Below are 21,524 nucleotides of genomic sequence, written 5' to 3' on the forward strand. Positions count from 1 at the left end.
TAAAAAAAAAAATCTAACACGTGTTAACAAAAAGTAATAAATTAAGAAATTATAATGGCTTTAATTGGACAAATGGAACCCTTTTTACCTGGGGAAAATTTTAATTTATACCTTCAACGTTTGGAGCAATACTTCGTAGTCAACGATATTCCAAGTTCAAAACAGGTGGCGGTGTTGCTAACTACGATTGGCCCAATTGCGTTTGAAACGCTAGCGTCATTGTGTTCACCAAAAGAACCTAAAGCAGTACCTCTTGAGGAAATAATAACAACTTTAAAGACACACTATGCTCCAAATCTAAATGAGACGGCTGAAAGGTACAAATTTTACACGCGCAATCAAAAAGAGGGTGAGCCTCTTGGTGAATATATGGTGGAGCTGAAGTCTTTGGCTAGTACCTGTAATTTCGGCACATTTTTGTCAGATTGGTATGTGGCGTTATTGACAAAAAGTTAAGAGCAAGATTGCTTAATCAGATATCATTATCATGGGAGGAAGCAAAAAATATTGCGCTTATAGAAGACCAAACCCAAACGAATTTAAATGTTATGGATAACATGTATAACGAAAGGTCAATACATAAAACACGTGTGTATGAAGAAGCTAGGGAGGACGGAAGTGAGGATAGTGGCGGTAGTAACTACCCAATTAGGACATTGTCAAAAAAAGGAAATGGAGAGCAACACGATAAGCATAATATGTTATGCGACAGGTGTGGAAGGAAACATCACCCAGATAAGTGTAGAGTTCGGGACTGGAATTGCTATCGATGTGGACGGAAAGGTCACTTAGCTAATAGGTGCAGAACGAAAAGAGTTAATAATGTATTATCGAATTTAAATGGCGTATGTATTGAAAATAATTCAGTTTTTGTTTATCTTTTAGTCGAAAATGTAAAATTAAAGTTTGAAATTGATACGGGAGCGGCAGTGTCAGTGGCGTCTGAAGAAGTTTATAAAAAATATTTTTACTCCAAAAAACTTATAAATGTGGAAAATACATTAGTGAATGTTAGTGGATACAAAATATCTTTATGCGGTGTGATTAAAGTAAAAGTAAGTGATTTACTGTTGGACTTATTTATAATTAAATCGGAGAAGCCATTTGATTCGTTATTGGGTCGTAGTTGGTTGGATGTTTTAAGAAAAGGATGGCGTGAGAACTTTGTTGACAATATTAATTTAATCAAGCCTGTACAAAATTTTGAGAAACTAAAGAATATGTTTCCATTGGTATTTGCAAAAAGTTCAGCAGAACCCATTAGAAAATTTAAAGCATCCGTAGTTATAAAGAGTGAAACAGATCCTATTTTTCGTTCCTCGTATGTAGTGCCATATAGAATGCGTAAGTTAGTTGAAGAGGAATTGATTCGTTTATGTGACAGTGGAATAATTGAACCCATAAAGTATAGTGATTGGGCAAGTCCAATAGTTGTAGTCCCAAAAAAGGATTCCATAAGGCTTTGTGTAGATTTTAAAGTTACGTTAAACAGGGTCTTAGAAAAGGAACATTATCCTTTACCAACTATTAGTGATTGTTTAAGTTGTTTGGCCGGTTCTAAATTTTTTTGTGTTATAGATTTGGCGGGGGCGTACCAACAGGTAGAAGTGAGTGAAAACTCAAGAAAGTATTTGACCATAAATACACACAAAGGCCTATTTCAGTTTAAGAGACTTCCATTTGGATTAGCATCAAGTCCATCTATTTTTCAAAATATAATGGATCAAATTTTAATTGGTTGCGAGGGAGTTGTTTGTTATTTAGACGATTGTTTAATTTATGGCAATACGCGTGCGGAATGTGAGAAGTGTCTACTGAATGTGTTGAGTAGGTTTCAAAATTACAATGTGAGAGTAAAGGAGGAAAAATGTAAGTTTTTTGTTAGTCAGGTAGAATTTTTAGGATATAGAATAGGAAGTGAGGGCATTCGTCCAAACCCTGAGAAAATAAAAGCGATTATAGAAGCTCCCGTTCCTCAAGACATTAAAAGTTTGCAATCGTACCTAGGTTTATTAAACTATTATGGTAACTTTATCCCTCAGATTTCGACTAAATTAGCTCCTTTGTATGAGCTCATTAAAAAGGAAGAACATTTCTGTTGGACGAAACATAGATTGGAATGTTTTGAGAATAGTAAACGTCTATTAACAGATGATTCTGTATTGTATTTATTTGATCCCGAAAAACCGATTATAGTTTCATGTGATGCCAGCCCATATGGAGTAGGGGCGGTTCTGGCAATTATAGTAGATGGTAGAGAAAGACCAGTTTATTTTGCATCTAGAACCTTGTCGCCGGCCGAAAAAAACTACTCGCAAATTCATAGGGAGGGTTTGGCAATAATTTTTTCGTTGGAAAAGTTCCATAAATATTTATACGGAAACAAGTTCGTAGTTTACACAGATCACAAGCCTTTGAAACACTTATTTAATCCAAAAAAGTGTTATTCTGCAGTAGCGGCAGCTAGGATACAAAGGTGGCAGGTCATTATTTCAATGTATGACTGTGAAATTAGGTATCGCCCAGGAAAGGAGAATTGTAACGCAGACGGCTTATCCCGGTTACCTTTAGATAATAAGGAAGGGGATTTTGAGGAGGGGGATATTGCTATTAAATATTTCACTAACGAAGATCCAGTTAGAGAACAGGACATTGCTAGGGCATTGAAGAAAGACTCTGTACTAAGTACAGTAGCTGATTATGTCAGAAAAGGTTGGCCGAGAAAAGATAATAATTTGTCTGTAGAGTTAAAATATTTTTTTAAACGAAAGGAATCATTATCAGTAGAAAATGAGTGCTTGTATTATGGGTTTCGTATTATTATTCCACAGAAAATAACCGGTTTAATATTAACGTTGTTACATGACGCACATGCGGGGATAGTAAAAATGAAGACAAGCTAGAACATATGTGTGGTGGAAGGGAATGGATAGAAAGTTTTGTCCGAGAGTGTCTCGTATGCCAAGTTACCCAAAACGACAAACCGAAACGATTAATACCATGGGTGAAAGTGTCAAGGCCATTTGAGAGGATACATCTGGATTTTTTTGATTTTCAAGGGAAAAAGGTTTTACTTTTAGTAGATGTATTTTCAAAATGGTTGGAGTTAAAGGAAATGAAGAGGTCTACGTCAAAAGAAGTTATAGAAATGCTAGAAAGTACATTTTCATATTTTGGCCTACCTACAAGTATTTGCACGGATAATGGTCCACCATTTGGTAGCTTTAAGTTTTTAGAGTTTTGCGATAAACTTGATATTAAGGTTCTTAAAAGTCCATCCTATCATCCACAATCAAATGGCATAGCCGAAAGAGCTGTCCAAACTGTCAAAAAATCACTTAAAAAATTCTGGATTGATACATATTCGAATCATCTTTCATTTTCAGACAAAATTACGCGCTTTTTATTTTATTATCGTCATACGCCAGACGCCATCTCAAAAAAATCGCCCTTCCAAAAGTTATTTAATTTTTTACCAAAATCTAAATGTGATATTTTAAATCCTAAATTGCAGAATATTGTCAGTGATAACGAAAACGTTAATTTTGAAATTATTAATTCAATAACCAAAAAGGAAACATCTCAGTGTTTTAAAAAGGGTGATATTGTCCTCTATAGAAATGTTTATAATAATTTTGTTAAATGGCTTAAGGCCGTTATTATTGAGGTTTTAAGTCCTCAACGTTATGTTATTTCTGTAAATAATAATATGAAACATGTACACCTAAACCAAATAAAAAAATATTATCACCCACGAATGGAAGTAATCATAAAACGTAAAGAATGTGAAGTATTAGAAAAGGAAAATTCACCAACATTTAACAATAATCAAATAAATAAAAGAAGTCGGGACAATCTTTCAGACAGTGAGGATGAAGAATACGATATTCGACCTAAAAGGTCAGTTAGAAAACCCGATTGGTATATTCCTGGCTAAATTATTTCTAAAATGATATATATTAATATATATATACTTAACCTATTTATAATCATGTTATAAAAGGCTTTAAGTATAACTTTATATTTATCCGTTTGTATTATATTGTTAAAATTATATTCATTATATTTATCCATAATATATTAATGTATATTAGAATTGTAAATATATGTATATTCTGTTGTTACTTAATCCATTCTTTTTTTTTTATTTAATTGAAAATTTTGTAATCTCACTATTTTTAAGGGGGAAAAGTGTAGTGTATATTAATGGTACCCTTCCCCTATATACATATAAGTATGTCATTATTAAAATAATTTAAGTTAACGGTACTCTCTGTGTGACGTATTTTTAAGCATGTAAGAATTTTATTTGTTCAGTTGTGAAAGAGAAATAAAGATCAAAACAACTTATCACATACATACATACATACATACATACATACATACATACATACATACATACATACATACATACATACATACATACATACATACATACATACATACATACATACATACATACATACATACATACATACATACATACATACATACATACATACATACATACATACATACATACATACATACATACATACATACATACATACATACATACATACATACATACATACATACATACATACATACATACATACATACATACATACATACATACATACATACATACATACATACATACATACATACATACATACATACATACATACATACATACATACATACATACATACATACATACATACATACATACATACATACATACATACATACATACATACATACATACATACATACATACATACATACATACATACATACATACATACATACATACATACATACATACATACATACATACATACATACATACATACATACATACATACATACATACATACATACATACATACATACATACATACATACATACATACATACATACATACATACATACATACATACATACATACATACATACATACATACATACATACATACATACATACATACATACATACATACATACATACATACATACATACATACATACATACATACATACATACATACATACATACATACATACATACATACATACATACATACATACATACATACATACATACATACATACATACATACATACATACATACATACATACATACATACATACATACATACATACATACATACATACATACATACATACATACATACATACATACATACATACATACATACATACATACATACATACATACATACATACATACATACATACATACATACATACATACATACATACATACATACATACATACATACATACATACATACATACATACATACATACATACATACATACATACATACATACATACATACATACATACATACATACATACATACATACATACATACATACATACATACATACATACATACATACATACATACATACATACATACATACATACATACATACATACATACATACATACATACATACATACATACATACATACATACATACATACATACATACATACATACATACATACATACATACATACATACATACATACATACATACATACATACATACATACATACATACATACATACATACATACATACATACATACATACATACATACATACATACATACATACATACATACATACATACATACATACATACATACATACATACATACATACATACATACATACATACATACATACATACATACATACATACATACATACATACATACATACATACATACATACATACATACATACATACATACATACATACATACATACATACATACATACATACATACATACATACATACATACATACATACATACATACATACATACATACATACATACATACATACATACATACATACATACATACATACATACATACATACATACATACATACATACATACATACATACATACATACATACATACATACATACATACATACATACATACATACATACATACATACATACATACATACATACATACATACATACATACATACATACATACATACATACATACATACATACATACATACATACATACATACATACATACATACATACATACATACATACATACATACATACATACATACATACATACATACATACATACATACATACATACATACATACATACATACATACATACATACATACATACATACATACATACATACATACATACATACATACATACATACATACATACATACATACATACATACATACATACATACATACATACATACATACATACATACATACATACATACATACATACATACATACATACATACATACATACATACATACATACATACATACATACATACATACATACATACATACATACATACATACATACATACATACATACATACATACATACATACATACATACATACATACATACATACATACATACATACATACATACATACATACATACATACATACATACATACATACATACATACATACATACATACATACATACATACATACATACATACATACATACATACATACATACATACATACATACATACATACATACATACATACATACATACATACATACATACATACATACATACATACATACATACATACATACATACATACATACATACATACATACATACATACATACATACATACATACATACATACATACATACATACATACATACATACATACATACATACATACATACATACATACATACATACATACATACATACATACATACATACATACATACATACATACATACATACATACATACATACATACATACATACATACATACATACATACATACATACATACATACATACATACATACATACATACATACATACATACATACATACATACATACATACATACATACATACATACATACATACATACATACATACATACATACATACATACATACATACATACATACATACATACATACATACATACATACATACATACATACATACATACATACATACATACATACATACATACATACATACATACATACATACATACATACATACATACATACATACATACATACATACATACATACATACATACATACATACATACATACATACATACATACATACATACATACATACATACATACATACATACATACATACATACATACATACATACATACATACATACATACATACATACATACATACATACATACATACATACATACATACATACATACATACATACATACATACATACATACATACATACATACATACATACATACATACATACATACATACATACATACATACATACATACATACATACATACATACATACATACATACATACATACATACATACATACATACATACATACATACATACATACATACATACATACATACATACATACATACATACATACATACATACATACATACATACATACATACATACATACATACATACATACATACATACATACATACATACATACATACATACATACATACATACATACATACATACATACATACATACATACATACATACATACATACATACATACATACATACATACATACATACATACATACATACATACATACATACATACATACATACATACATACATACATACATACATACATACATACATACATACATACATACATACATACATACATACATACATACATACATACATACATACATACATACATACATACATACATACATACATACATACATACATACATACATACATACATACATACATACATACATACATACATACATACATACATACATACATACATACATACATACATACATACATACATACATACATACATACATACATACATACATACATACATACATACATACATACATACATACATACATACATACATACATACATACATACATACATACATACATACATACATACATACATACATACATACATACATACATACATACATACATACATACATACATACATACATACATACATACATACATACATACATACATACATACATACATACATACATACATACATACATACATACATACATACATACATACATACATACATACATACATACATACATACATACATACATACATACATACATACATACATACATACATACATACATACATACATACATACATACATACATACATACATACATACATACATACATACATACATACATACATACATACATACATACATACATACATACATACATACATACATACATACATACATACATACATACATACCCGCAAGGGTATCCTCTGGAGAGGATAACGGGTGTAACGACCCCGCGGACCCTAGTTTTGGCAGGTATGGAGAGTGTGCTAAAAAAAAGTACATGTGCTCAGAGAAGTCCTGTGTCAGGGCGAGTGGATATCGCCCTAAACTATGTATCCAACCACAAGGGTACCCTCAAGAGAGGCGTATTTAGAAGCTTGACAACTTCGTGGTTTCCCTAGTCTAAACCTGAGAGTGAACCCCTTTTTTTTTTTTTTTTCAACCCCGTGGACCTTTAACTCCGCCGAAAGGCATCAAGACTAAGCCCAGTACGGTCTTGATTATGGCATTTCTGGAATCATGGATATGAACTGATGGAACCCCCGGGCTGACGGTTGTGGTATTCTGGAACTTGAGTATGCAGAAGTGAAATTCTGCAAAAATGGCTTCCAGGCTAATGCTACAACTGCCTCCGTCCCGTTAAAACTTGGCAAGTCTCAGAGTACGTTCGAAGCTCGTCACCATTCGGTTGGTGGTGCAGGATCGGATGTTATATTCCCGACTTACACCGATCTGGCTCTGGCGGAAGGTCTCATAAGGGCCTTTCGCCAACCCTCGCATGGACCTCACTGCTTGCAAAGGGACCCATGGGATCAAAAAGTGACTGCACAACGAGCGGAGATAGCGGCTTTGAGTTGGGACCACAGAACCTAATGATTGAATCTGAAGAAACGACGAGGACGAATGTAAGAGTAGAAGAAACTCCACTTGGAAAGTGTTCAAACACCCGACAACAACTGGATAAGAAGAGAGAGGCTGAGTTTGTAGTTGCAGAATCTCCATTCAAAAGAAGCTCGGTAATAATGAGATCACCGCCTCTGAACGTAGTAAACTTGGAAACAAGTGGCAGGAATACTCAAATTGATAATGTGACCAAGCTTGGAGGAAAGATTACACAGTTAATGGAATTTGTCGCAACACGTACGAATATCCATAAGGACATTCATTTGATGACGCGGGAGGTACATGCATTATACTTGCTAGTGTCCGATAATCTTAAGCACTCATCTAACAGCTCTTTCGATAAACAACTAGTACATAGTGAAACCCAGACGGAAGCATGGCCGAAAACCCAGCTCCAAGAACCACCAACAACATCAGCGATAAAAAGGGGCCCCAAAACGCAAAGTCCCAAGGGGAACATAACCAAGAAGAAGAAAAATATGAGTCGCAAGAACTTGGCAGATGATGAATGTAAAACCACCACAGGAGTTTCCAATAAAGATGATAAAATAAGAGAAGCTACTAAATCTGAATGGAAGGAAGTGCGCCCAAAAGCCAAAAAGAGAAAGAAATCAATTAAACCAGACGCTCTTGTTATCAAGACTTGTGGAGACAGATCGTACGCCGATATCCTCAAGCAGGTAAAGCGTGACCCAAAACTGAACGATTTAGGCAAATGTGTTAAAAGTATCAGAAAGACAGAGAAAGGTGAATTACTCTTGGAACTGAATAGAACGGCCCACCAGAACACAGGCGAATTTAGAACTGCGATCGAAGACGTCCTTGGATCAGTGGCAGTTGTGCGTGCTCTAACCCAAGAAGTACGCTTGGAAATAAAAGATATCGATGAGGTAACAACAAGCGGGGAAGTGTATGAATCGCTCTGTAATATCTCTGAAGAGTTCAAAATATTGCAACCATCTGCAATAAAATCAATGAGAAGAGCTTATGGATCTACCCAAATAGCCACAATTGCTCTAAGTTCAGTTTTAGCCAATACACTTATGGAGATCTCAAAGATACGTATAGGTTGGGTGGTATGTCGTATACGTGAGAAAGTTACCCCAAGGAAATGTTACCGATGCCTAAATTTTGGTCACACAGCAGCTAGGTGTAAAAGTGCAAACGATTACTCAAGTTTGTGCATTCGCTGTGGGGAAGATGGTCATAAGATCAAAACTTGCAACAGAAATCCAATGTGCCTACTCTGCAGGGACAATGGATCTGACACCAATCACGTTACTGGATCGACAGTCTGCCCGCAATACAGAAAGGCACTCCGTCAACTCAAAACTCAATGAGATTGCTGCAGCTTAATCTGAATCATTGTGAAACAGCCCAAGATCTATTGGGACAAACTGTTCGTGATTTGAATGTAGATATATGTATCATTAGTGAGCAATATAGAGATGTTGATTCCCCATGTTGGATCAGTGACAGTACTGGCACATCCTCAATTTGGTCTGTAAGCAGTCACATTTTGCGAAATACAAGATCAGAGAGTTGTTTTGTTCGCACTACGGTCTCTGAAATATACTTATACAGTTGTTATATCCCACCAAGATATGATATTGAAGAATACAAGAGGATCATTCATGCTTTAACAGCGGATGCTACTGGAAGGGGTCCGATCTTAATAGCTGGAGATTTTAACGCTTGGGCTACGGATTGGGGTTGTCCGAGAACCAATGAAAGAGGCAAGATTTTACTTGAATCATTAGTATTGCTTGATGTGGTTTTGATGAATACAGGAAACGAGCAGACGTTCAACAGAAATGGGAGAGGTTCAGTAATAGATATTGCATTTGTTAGCTCTAATATCTATAACAGAATAAGCTGGCATATTTGCGACGTCTATACCCAAAGCGATCATAGCGCAATCATTATGGATATTCGTGATTCTACGCTTCAACCTACAACAGGCTCTGGCCGAGAAACTTGTGGTTGGAAAACTTGCACCTTTGATAGGCACCTGTTCTCTATACTAATGGAAGACTTGGATTTAAATGGAACTCCAGAAAATATGGCGGAACAGTTTATAGCACATATAACTCGATCTTGCAACGCCTCTATGAGGAAAAGAAAACGCGGATTTAATAAAGCCCCTGTGTATTGGTGGAACGAAGAAATAGCCGAACTTCGAAAGGACTGCATTCAAGCCAGAAGACGCTATGTAAGAACTAGAGGTAGGATGGAAAACGAGCTACATCACCAGACACTTAAACAAAAGAAGAAGGCACTTAAGTCGGCAATACGACGAAGTAAAAGACTACGTTTCTTGGATATATGTAATGATCTGGATAACAACCCTTTTGGTCTAGCGTACAAGATTGTTAGGAAGAAACTTAAATGTTTAAGCTCACCCTCCCCTAAGGAAGCTAAGGTTCTCAGTAAGATAGTGGTTCATCTCTTTCCAGAACAGGCTACTACGACGTGGAATACTCGAAACCTGCAAGAGACTTTCTACTTTCCAGAGGTTACATTGTCGGAAATCCAAATGGCTGTATCAAAATTTGAAGACAAAAAAGCTCCCGGACTTGACGGCATCCCAAACATCGTCTTGAAGGAGATTGTAGAGTGCAGAGCTGACCAAATATTACAATTGATGAACTCCTGCCTAAAATATGGATCATTCCCATCTATGTGGAAAAGGCAAAAACTTGTGCTCCTACCTAAAGATAAAAAACCCTTAGAGGATCCATCATCGTTCAGACCACTGTGCATGATAGATACTATCGGAAAGCTGTTGGAAAGAATCATCTGCGATAGGATCGAAGAGAGCATCGAAACAACAGACGGTCTATCCAAAATGCAATATGGCTTCAGAAAACATAGGTCAACAGTAGATGCAATTGCAATGGTTGTAAATATTGCAAAGGAAGCAATAGAAGGCAGCAGCTGGAGGAAGGGATCTAAGGAATATTGTGTGCTCGTAACTCTTGATGTAAAAAATGCATTTAACACAGCAAACTGGGAGAATATTGTGAATGCCCTCGTACTGTTAAATATTCCAGTTTACCTTGTGGCAATAATAAGGGACTACTTCCGATCGAGAGTACTTATGTACGAAACCGATGAGGGAATGAAGAGTCATAACGTAACAGGGGGAGTACCACAAGGGTCGGTGCTTGGACCATTGCTGTGGAATGTGATGTATGATGGGGTCTTAAGGCTAGATCTCCCAAGAAGAGCAAATATCATTGGCTTTGCTGATGATATAGCACTGGTGATGGTGGCAAAGACAATTGATGAAGCTAAGACTATTTCAGAATGTGGTATACGGGTGGTGAGGTCGTGGCTCAGTTCAATGGGCCTATCGCTTGCTGAGCATAAGACTGAAGCCGTACTAATATCCAGCCGCAGAACAGTGGAATATATGAATTTACAAATCGGAAGTTGTGAAATAAGAACAAAAGATTGTCTTAAGTACCTGGGGGTTATGATAGATAACCGTTTATCCTTCAAACACCACCTCGATTACGTGAGAGATAAAGCTGCAGGTATATGTACAGCGTTGTGCCGGTTAATGCCGAACACAAGGGGTCCAAAATACCTTAGAAGAAAAGTGCTAGCAGGAGTTGTCAAGAGTGTCATCCTTTATGCGGCTCCAATATGGGCAGAATCCACCAGGCTCAAGACCTATGGCAGCAAAATCAGTTCTGTTTACAGACTTGCAGCACTTCGGGTATGTTCTGCATATAGAACTGTATCAGACGAAGCAGCTTTAGTAATTGCTGCTATGATACCAATTGAGATATTGGCAAGAGAGGCAAAACACAAATTTGATGCACGGTCCACATTGGGAAATGATAGAGAAGATAGCGATGTTAGGAGAAACAGCATTTCGGAGTGGCAAACAAGGTGGTCAACATCTACAAAGGGTAGGTGGACATATACTCTGATACCAAATATAGAAGTCTGGTGTGGCAGGCAGCATGGTTTCCTGAACTTCTACCTGACCCAGCTACTTAGTGGACACGGGTGTTTCCGTTCATATTTGTTTCGTTTTGGACTTGATAGTTCTCAGTATTGTCCGTGTTGTGTTGGGGAAGTAGAGGATCCCAACCATGTGTTTTTTGTGTGTCCACGTTTTAATTATGAGCGAACGAACTTAGAACGGCAAGTGGGGATGAATATCTCCGCAAATAACATAGTGCAGATTATGCTGATGTCACTTGAAAATTGGGAGATCGCATCTCTATATGTTAAGACAGTTATCTTGGAATTGCGTAGGCAAGAAGAACTCCGAAGGAGTATTGTGACTTAGTTGGGGTTTATACCTTTTCCCCCCTGCGAAGAAATACTCATGCGGTGGTTCCGTAGGGATTGGGGGTTAGTGAAAACGAGGTTGTTTTAGCGGGTTGAAGTCTCGCACTTCTGGCATTATCGGACGACCAGAGTCTTTCGATGATTTTTTCCTCGTATAAAAAAAAAAAAAAAAAAAAAAAAAAAAAAAAAAAAACATACATACATACATACATACATACATACATACATACATACATACTGTTTATGCGTAAAATGTGTTTGTTTTTTAACTGCCCAAATTTAAAGATCCTGTGCTGTACAAAAACTTCCAGTCGACGGGAAGTTTTTGAACTCTCACTTGCTCTCTTTTACTAAAGTATATTTTATCCGTGTGCCTTAAACATAAAAAAGAAATTGTAACTAAATTTACTTACCAAACAACCCCAGAGAAAAAAGGTTCGTATAACCAGAATAAAATATTGTTCAAAGTACACAATTAATCCCCCGTATTTTTATTTATAAAAATTTGTTAAATTTGTTTACGCTGCATCCCAACATTTTTGGTCCAATCGAACCGGATTGGCAAATCGTAAATAAAGTTAACAAATAATATCATTACAGAGTATATACTCCAAATCAACCCCCGTGGAATTCACAAAGGTAAACCCCCAAGTGGATCTACAAATTTGTTCTTGCTGAAGAACAATTCAACCCCCAAGCAAAAAAAACGTCATCGTTTTGTCATCAAAACAACATCTTTAATTTTTAAATAAAAGTAAGTGTCGATAAACCTTTTATTATTATCTAAAGTGCAAAGAATATACCAACAAAAGTGCAAAAACAAATATAGTGGATACAGTTATTATTGTGTGTACCAAAAAATTTCCTCCAGTAAAGTGAAACGAAATCCACACAAATCAATATTTATAGTTATTGAGTGAAAATCATAAGTAAAATAACAAAATAACAAAAACATAAAAACATTGTTAATCTCAGTCGTGTTAAAGTCATATTCACACATACAAAAGTTTTTTTTTTGTGATCGCACGCAACTTGAAGTTGTTAATGTTTTTTTTCTTCTTTTCGTTTAATCTCTCATACACAAACCCCGTTCAAACCGCACACAACTTGAAGTTGTAAGTGAAGAGTTTAGAGTTTAGAAATTAAGAGAGTGATTAACAGAAAAGTTACAACTGAGATCAAACCACACACAACATAACGTTTATGAACAAGTGTAACAAAAGAAAATAAAAGAAATAAATAAACAAAAATTGTTCGAACACAGCAACATACACATAAAAACAAATTGTAAACACAACAAGAGAACGTTGTTTTTTATTTATCTTTTATCTTTTGTATCCAGTTTATATTTGGTATCTGTGATGAAGATACAATATCTATATCTGTAAATATTAAACTTACCCAGTGAACATAACCCCATAAACATTTTTAAATTGAATAAGTTGAAATAAATTAAATTCAAATAAATTTAATTAAAAACAAATTAAAATAAATTAAATTAATATAAATAACTTTAAAAACAAACAAAAAACTTTTTTTTTCAAAGTAAACAATTAAATCCGAATTAAAATAATTAAAAGAATTGAATAAATTTTTATTTAAAATAAAATTAATTTTTTTTAAATTGTAAGTTCATTAAAATTCAAAAAGAAACTTTTCACACATAAACAATAATAACTGTAACCTTAGCATCTGTTATTCCTGCGTTCATCGTCAATATATGCACTTTTTACACAAATTGTATTTTGGTTATTTCTCCGATATTAAATATTAACATCTATACTTGCACTTTATTTATTTATTTATTCTTATTAAATTATTATCATTGGTTTAAACTTTTTTACCGCGTTTATACTATTATTGGCAATTCGGCTGTAAAACAATAATTGATATTTTTGAGAATTTTTGTCGTTTGATATCTCGGATACCTATGATACAATAGTATTAGTACTATACTTCGTTATTGCTGCAATTGGTTCGGTAGAGGAAAAATATTATCGTCTCGATTCTTTCTGTTGCTTGAAAACTTAATAACATTCTCGATCTGTTCTCTTAATCAATATAAATCGTATATCAAGCACATTTTTAGATTGCTCAATTCATTTTTTAAACCCCACTCGCTTCTGAAATTTCGTAATGTCGGTTCTAGACTCTTTTATTCGCGCTTCGGATCGCGTGGTTGAATTTCAGGCCTACTTTGATACACTTCCCACTGATGGTCACTCCCTCCATACGTTAGAGGTCCAAAAAGATGAAATTGTTCGTCTATGGTCAGATTTTAGGTCATGTTATGATGAGATTCTGAATAAATTCAATGAGTTAGAGGAAGAAGTCGAAATCGAAACTTTAAAATCGAGATTTTATTCTACTTTTGAGGCTCACGTCAAGGTTTTGTCAAAGTCTAATGAACTTTTAGATGCCCTTTGTCAAAAGGCTAGCGCTAATACGGCTCCAGACCCTGTTACCGTCCCTATAATTGATAATTCACCCCATATTACATTGCCTCCTTGTGATACCGAAGTATTTCATGGTGATTACCAGTCATGGCCAACATTTCGTGACATGTTCACGGCCTTATATCGGAACAGCAAACGTTTGTCACCTGTTGAAAAGATGTGTCACTTAATAAAGAAAACACAAGGTGAGGCTCGTGAGTTACTCAAAACATGCCCTATAACAAACGAAGGATTTGAAATGGCTTGGCAAAATCTAGTCTCTAGATATGAAAATAAGCGAGTTCTTATAAACGCTTAATTAAAAACGCTCTTTAACATCTCCCCCGTCTCAAAAGAAACGAGTAGTAATATTAGACGTATTCAACGCACAATCAACGATTGTGTTACAAACCTGTCCCTTCTCAAAATAGATACAGAAAACTGGGATATAATCTTTGTCTACATTTGTTCTACATGCTTACCGGAAGTTACTCTCAGTCTATGGGAACAATCGTTACCAAATAGCACAGAGTTGCCAACATGGAAACAAATGGATAGTTTCTTGACATCAAGGTTTCAAACATTAGAATCAGTTGCTGATATTCGTACCACTTTTATAAACCCCAATAGTTCCAATCACAACAAATTCCCTAATCCGAAAAAGCAAAATTTCTCAGATAAAAAGAAGTTGAATAGCTACAACACCAGTGTATCTGTTAATAAATCTGGAAAATGTTCCATCTGTCCTGAGGTACACCCCCTAAGACTTTGCCCTTCCTTTCTTGCAATGGCTGTTGAAGAACGTTTTGCGATCGTCAAGAGACAAAAGCGTTGTACCAATTGCCTTGGAACTTCTCATGAGTTCAAGAAATGTAGAAGTCAATATGTTTGCCATTTATGCAAACAAAAGCATCATTCGTTGCTTCATCGCACAGAGAGTTCTAACCCCCAAACAGCCACTCGAACAGTGGTTTTACCCCCGAATTCAAACCCTAGTGACTCTCGTGTGATTAACCCCCCTCAAACATCAAATTGTAACAATAATCCATCAACTTCTGCTGAAGCTGCAGCACAAATGCGACAAACGTATTCAACTCAAATACAGTCCACTTCTAATTCAACAGTTTTACTCGGAACAGCTCTTGTCGATATTTATTCAGACAATCTTAAATACACAGTTCGAGCTTTAATCGACTCTGCATCTGAGGCTACTTTTATTTCAAAAAGGCTTCAAAGTAAACTCTTATTGAAAACTCGATCTTCACAAACTGAAGTTCATGGCCTGAATGGAGCCTTAACTGCAACATCAACACAGTTATGCTACATTCGTATCGGCTCACCCATTGATCACATGTTTGAAACATCTACAGATGCTTTCGTCGTTAAAAAACTCACTGGCGAACTCCCGTATTACCCCTTATCAGCTCTAAAAGATCACGAATTCTCGGATTTGAGAAGGGCTGACGCTCATATTCATAAGTGTTCGGAAATTGAATTACTCCTTGGTGGAGACATTTACCCTAAAATCTTACGAAACGGTTTGCGATGGGACAGTACTCAATCGTTAGTAGCACAACAAACAGTTTTCGGATGGATCATCACTGGTAAAATTGCGACGCAAAATAATATTCGTTCGGTCTCTTCTTTCTATAATGAAATTGCGCTAAACAATCAGCTGCAGAAATTCTGGGAGCTCGAAGAAGTTCCAAAGAAGCCTCGTCTTTCTGAAGAAGATCTCCATTGCGAAAATGTGTACCAGTCTACGACGTATCGTGATGACAGTGGACGCTTTGTGGTTTCATTGCCATTTCGACGCGAATATCCCGAAGATATTAACATTGGCTCTTCTCGTCATATTGCACTCTCTCAATTTCTAAGAAATGAATCTAGACTGATGAAAAATCCCCAACTTAAATCCGAGTATGATCGAGTCATTTCCGAATACTCATCACTCAAACAAATGATAAATGTCAGTCCATCGATTTCCAATTCAACATATTATTTACCCCACCATGCAGTTCTGAAACCCGAAAGCACTACCACAAAGTTACGTGTAGTCTTTAATGCTTCGAGTCCTTCATCGAATGGGAATAGTCTCAATGATTTACTCTACCCTGGTCCTATTCTACAAGCGGATTTAACAATTTTGATACTGCGTTGGAGACTTTTCAGATATGTTTTCAATTCTGATATTGAAAAAATGTATCGGCAGATACTTGTGAATCCTTCTCACACCCCATTCCAAAGAATCATTTTCCGTAATTCCACCCATGAAGATCCTCAAGATTTCGAGCTAAACACCGTAACTTTTGGTGTAAACTGTGCCCCTTACCTGGCTATACGTACTCTGCTTGAATTAGCTAAAACATGCGAAAAATCAAACCCCGCAGTTTCCGATATTTTACGGAACTATATGTATGTTGATGACGTATTAGCTGGCGCTCATACTCTATCTCAGATCACCCCGATCGAAACTCAGTTACGAAAAGATCTGTTTTGTCAGAAATCGCTAAACTGTTTGACCCCGCCGGTTGGCTTTCCCCCAAAATAATCGTCGCTAAGATAATCATGCAACAGATCTGGAAGGATGAGACAAACTGGGATGAAGACCTGAAAACATCAACTCTTCAACAATGGCATGAATTCTTAGATGACTATTCAAATATAGAAAATATCCGAATCCCCCGCTTCGTCGAATTTGACCCGTCGTATTCAATCGAACTACATGGCTTTTGTGACGCTTCGGAAAAAGCTTATGCCGCAACATTGTATCTACGAGCAGAAAACCAGGGTTGCGTATCTTCACATCTGCTAGTCGCCAAAACTAAAGTGGCCCCAGTCAACTTTAGTTTTTTCATTACCCCGTAAAGAACTTTGTGGAGCAGAACTACTAGCTACAATGATTGATTCTATTCAGTCTCAACTCAATCTTAAAAATCTTCAACTATATATGTGGACCGATTCAACAATAGTCTTGGCATGGCTACAAAAACCCCCTAATCGATGGAAAACTTTCGTTGAAAACAGAGTTTCTTCCATCGTCGAAAAAGTTGGCAGTCAATCGTGGTCTCATGTTGACTCTAAAAATAACCCCGCCGATTTGGCAACCCGTGGTCTCACAATACCCCAACTCATGTCGAATGATTTATGGTGGCATGGACCTTCGTGGCTCAGATGTCCCCAGAGTGAATGGCCAACGAGTTCAAGTTTTAACACTGAAGAAGAGGCAAAACCTGTTCATGTTCACGTAAATCTGATCCAAAGTACAGATATTTTGAGCGATTTTTCAGATTTTCCAAGGGCTATGCGTGTTATATGTCAGATATTTCGGTTTTATTACAGGTGTAACCGAAGTCAGCGCCATAATTTAGTAACTACCGACGAATTAACACGAGCCGAACTACATCACGCAAAATCTCGAATGATAATAGCAAGCCAAAAGTTATACTTCGAAAATGATTATAACTTATTATCTCAAGGCCAAGAAATCCCCCGGAAAAGTAACATTTTAACGTTCAACCCTTTCATAGACACCGCTGGTATAATGAGAATAAATGGTCGATTGGCTAATTCCCCCCTATTAAGCTATGATGAACGGTATCCAATATTACTGCCATATCATGGACGCTACACAAGATTATTTTTAATATATTTGCACAAATATTCCATTCATGGCCAGAACGCTCTCTTATATAGACTAATGCGCCTTTATTATTACGTTCCTAAGCTCAAGGTACTAAAGAAAACAATAATATCTCAATGTCGTACATGCGTAATACAAAAACGTCAGAAAAGTCAGCAGATAATGGCGGCCTTACCCCCAGAGAGGACAACACTTTCTCGTCCTTTTGATAACACAGGTGTCGACTTCGCTGGCCCCTTCGATATTAAGACTTATGCAGGCCGTGGTTGTAAAGTAACAAAAGGTTACGTACTGGTATTCGTATGTTTTGCGACAAAGGCTATACATCTCGAAGCCACCAGCGAAATTTCTACTCAAGCGTTCTTAGCTGCGTTTGCACGATTCTTTTCTCGTCGTGGATCACCGAGTGCTCTATATTCAGACAATGGTACTGCATTTGTTGGCGCTTCCCATATAATGGACGTTGACAAAACCAATTTTATCTCTCTTGTACGACGAAAACTACTTGATAAACACACGTTTGCTTCGCTTGAATGGCATTTTATTCCTCCAGGTGCGCCACATATGGGAGGGCTCTGGGAAGCAGGAGTCAAGAGCTTCAAGATGCACTTAAAACGAATCTCTCATAGTCAGAGTTTTACATATGAAGAGTTCTCGACTTTATTGGCTAGAATTGAATCATGTCTAAATTCCAGACCGCTTAGCCCTAGTAGTGAAGACCCCGCATATCTATGTGCTTTAACCCCCGGACATTTCCTTATCGGTAGTCCATTATTGTCACCCCCCGAACCTAATTTAACTGATCACTCATTGAGTTATGTTAATCGATGGCAGAAGCTAAAGGTTCTACATCATCATTTTGCTCAAAGGTGGAAAGAGGAATACCTCAAAGAACTCCACAAACGGTTTAAGTGGAAATACCCCCAGCGTGATTACGCTATCGGAGATCTAGTCATTATAAGAAGAGATAATTTACCCCCAAATCAATGGCGGCTTGGCCGCATTGAAAAAGTTGTTCGCGGTAAAGATAACCGAGTTAGAGTCGCCGAAGTACGAACTGCCAACGGCATCGTTACTAGGCCTATCGTAAAATTAGTTTTACTTCCCAATCCCGAACAACACTAATAACTTATTTTTCTATTTATTCACAGCCACTACGATGTCCAGTCAACGCCGTCGAAGTCTATCACCATTGGAGGAAAAACACAAAACTCACAATCAACGCCATCGTCACGAATCCTATGATTGCCGTCTATGTCGCAAAGATCACCCCCTCAGAAGGTGTATCAAATTTAAATCCATGAATGTCTCTGAGAAGCTCAAGGTCGTCAAACGTTATCGCTATTGTGAGAATTGCTTAGGCCACTCACATCAGATAAACCGCTGTCGCAACACCGATCGTTGCCGCCAATGTAAGGGCAAGCATCATACTTTACTCCACCGCCATAAACGTTTGAACGATAATAAATCTGACGCCGATGCCTCTACAACTCAATCGTCCTCCGTAATCCGTAGTATTACTTTTCTTCCGACGGTAGTATTAAAAATGGAACTGGGAGACAAGTATCATAATGTCCGAGGTATAATTAACCCATGTGTGGAAGTCAGTTCTATAGCAGCATTTCTCGTGGAACGATATAAGTTACCCGAAGAAAAAATCGGATCTGATCGGTGGTGCAAAATTAAGATACGCCCACGTTTCGATGATGATGTAAGTTTCAATGTGACGGCTATGGCGACTAGTGATCTTCCCCGAAAACAACCCAAAGAGAAGATTGATGATAGAGTTGCTTCTCTGTACTCCAATCTAAGACTGGCCGACCCTAAATTTTATGAAGATTTGGACATAAACTTTGTTCTGGGCGCTGATATTTATCCCCGTCTTGTCCGACCCAGCATACAGCCAGAATCAGTCGGATCTCCAATGGCTCAAGACACCACCCTAGGCTGGGTTATAATTGGAAAATTTGGCGTCTAGATGCAAATCTCTATTGTTGCTGTATAAACATTTGTTTTGTTTTATTTTATGATTTCTATTAATTTTTTTCCGAATTTTTTGTATCGGGAATTGTTATTCTATT

At 35.4% G+C, this 21,524-nt stretch overlaps 2 protein-coding genes across 2 annotated transcripts; both read left to right on the forward strand.

The window, feature by feature from the left end:
• The first annotated feature begins 15,501 nt into the window (after window positions 1-15,501).
• On the forward strand, window positions 15,502-18,351 carry LOC135963067 (uncharacterized). Its single transcript, XM_065514844.1, has 2 exons — window positions 15,502-16,015; window positions 16,157-18,351. Exons 1-2 carry the CDS (start codon window positions 15,502-15,504, stop codon window positions 18,349-18,351), a joined length of 2,709 nt encoding a protein of 902 aa, XP_065370916.1.
• Window positions 18,352-19,605: 1,254 nt separating this feature from the next.
• Window positions 19,606-20,568, forward strand: LOC135963068 (uncharacterized). Its single transcript, XM_065514845.1, has one exon. It carries the CDS (start codon window positions 19,606-19,608, stop codon window positions 20,566-20,568), a length of 963 nt encoding a protein of 320 aa, XP_065370917.1.
• Window positions 20,569-21,524: the final 956 nt, after the last annotated feature.

The sequence above is a fragment of the Calliphora vicina genome, unplaced genomic scaffold, assembly GCF_958450345.1.
Source record: "Calliphora vicina unplaced genomic scaffold, idCalVici1.1 scaffold_59, whole genome shotgun sequence".
In the NCBI taxonomy this organism is placed as follows: domain Eukaryota; kingdom Metazoa; phylum Arthropoda; class Insecta; order Diptera; family Calliphoridae; genus Calliphora; species Calliphora vicina.

Bases quoted from the DNA above. Each gene is read 5' to 3' on its own strand.
- LOC135963067 (XM_065514844.1), top strand. From the start codon at position 15,502: ATGTCGGTTCTAGACTCTTTTATTCGCGCTTCGGATCGCGTGGTTGAA. The intron at 16,016-16,156 runs GTGAGTTACTCA...CCGTCTCAAAAG, and splicing joins GAAAACACAAGGTGAGGCTC to AAACGAGTAGTAATATTAGA.
- LOC135963068 (XM_065514845.1), top strand. From the start codon at position 19,606: ATGGCGGCCTTACCCCCAGAGAGGACAACACTTTCTCGTCCTTTTGAT.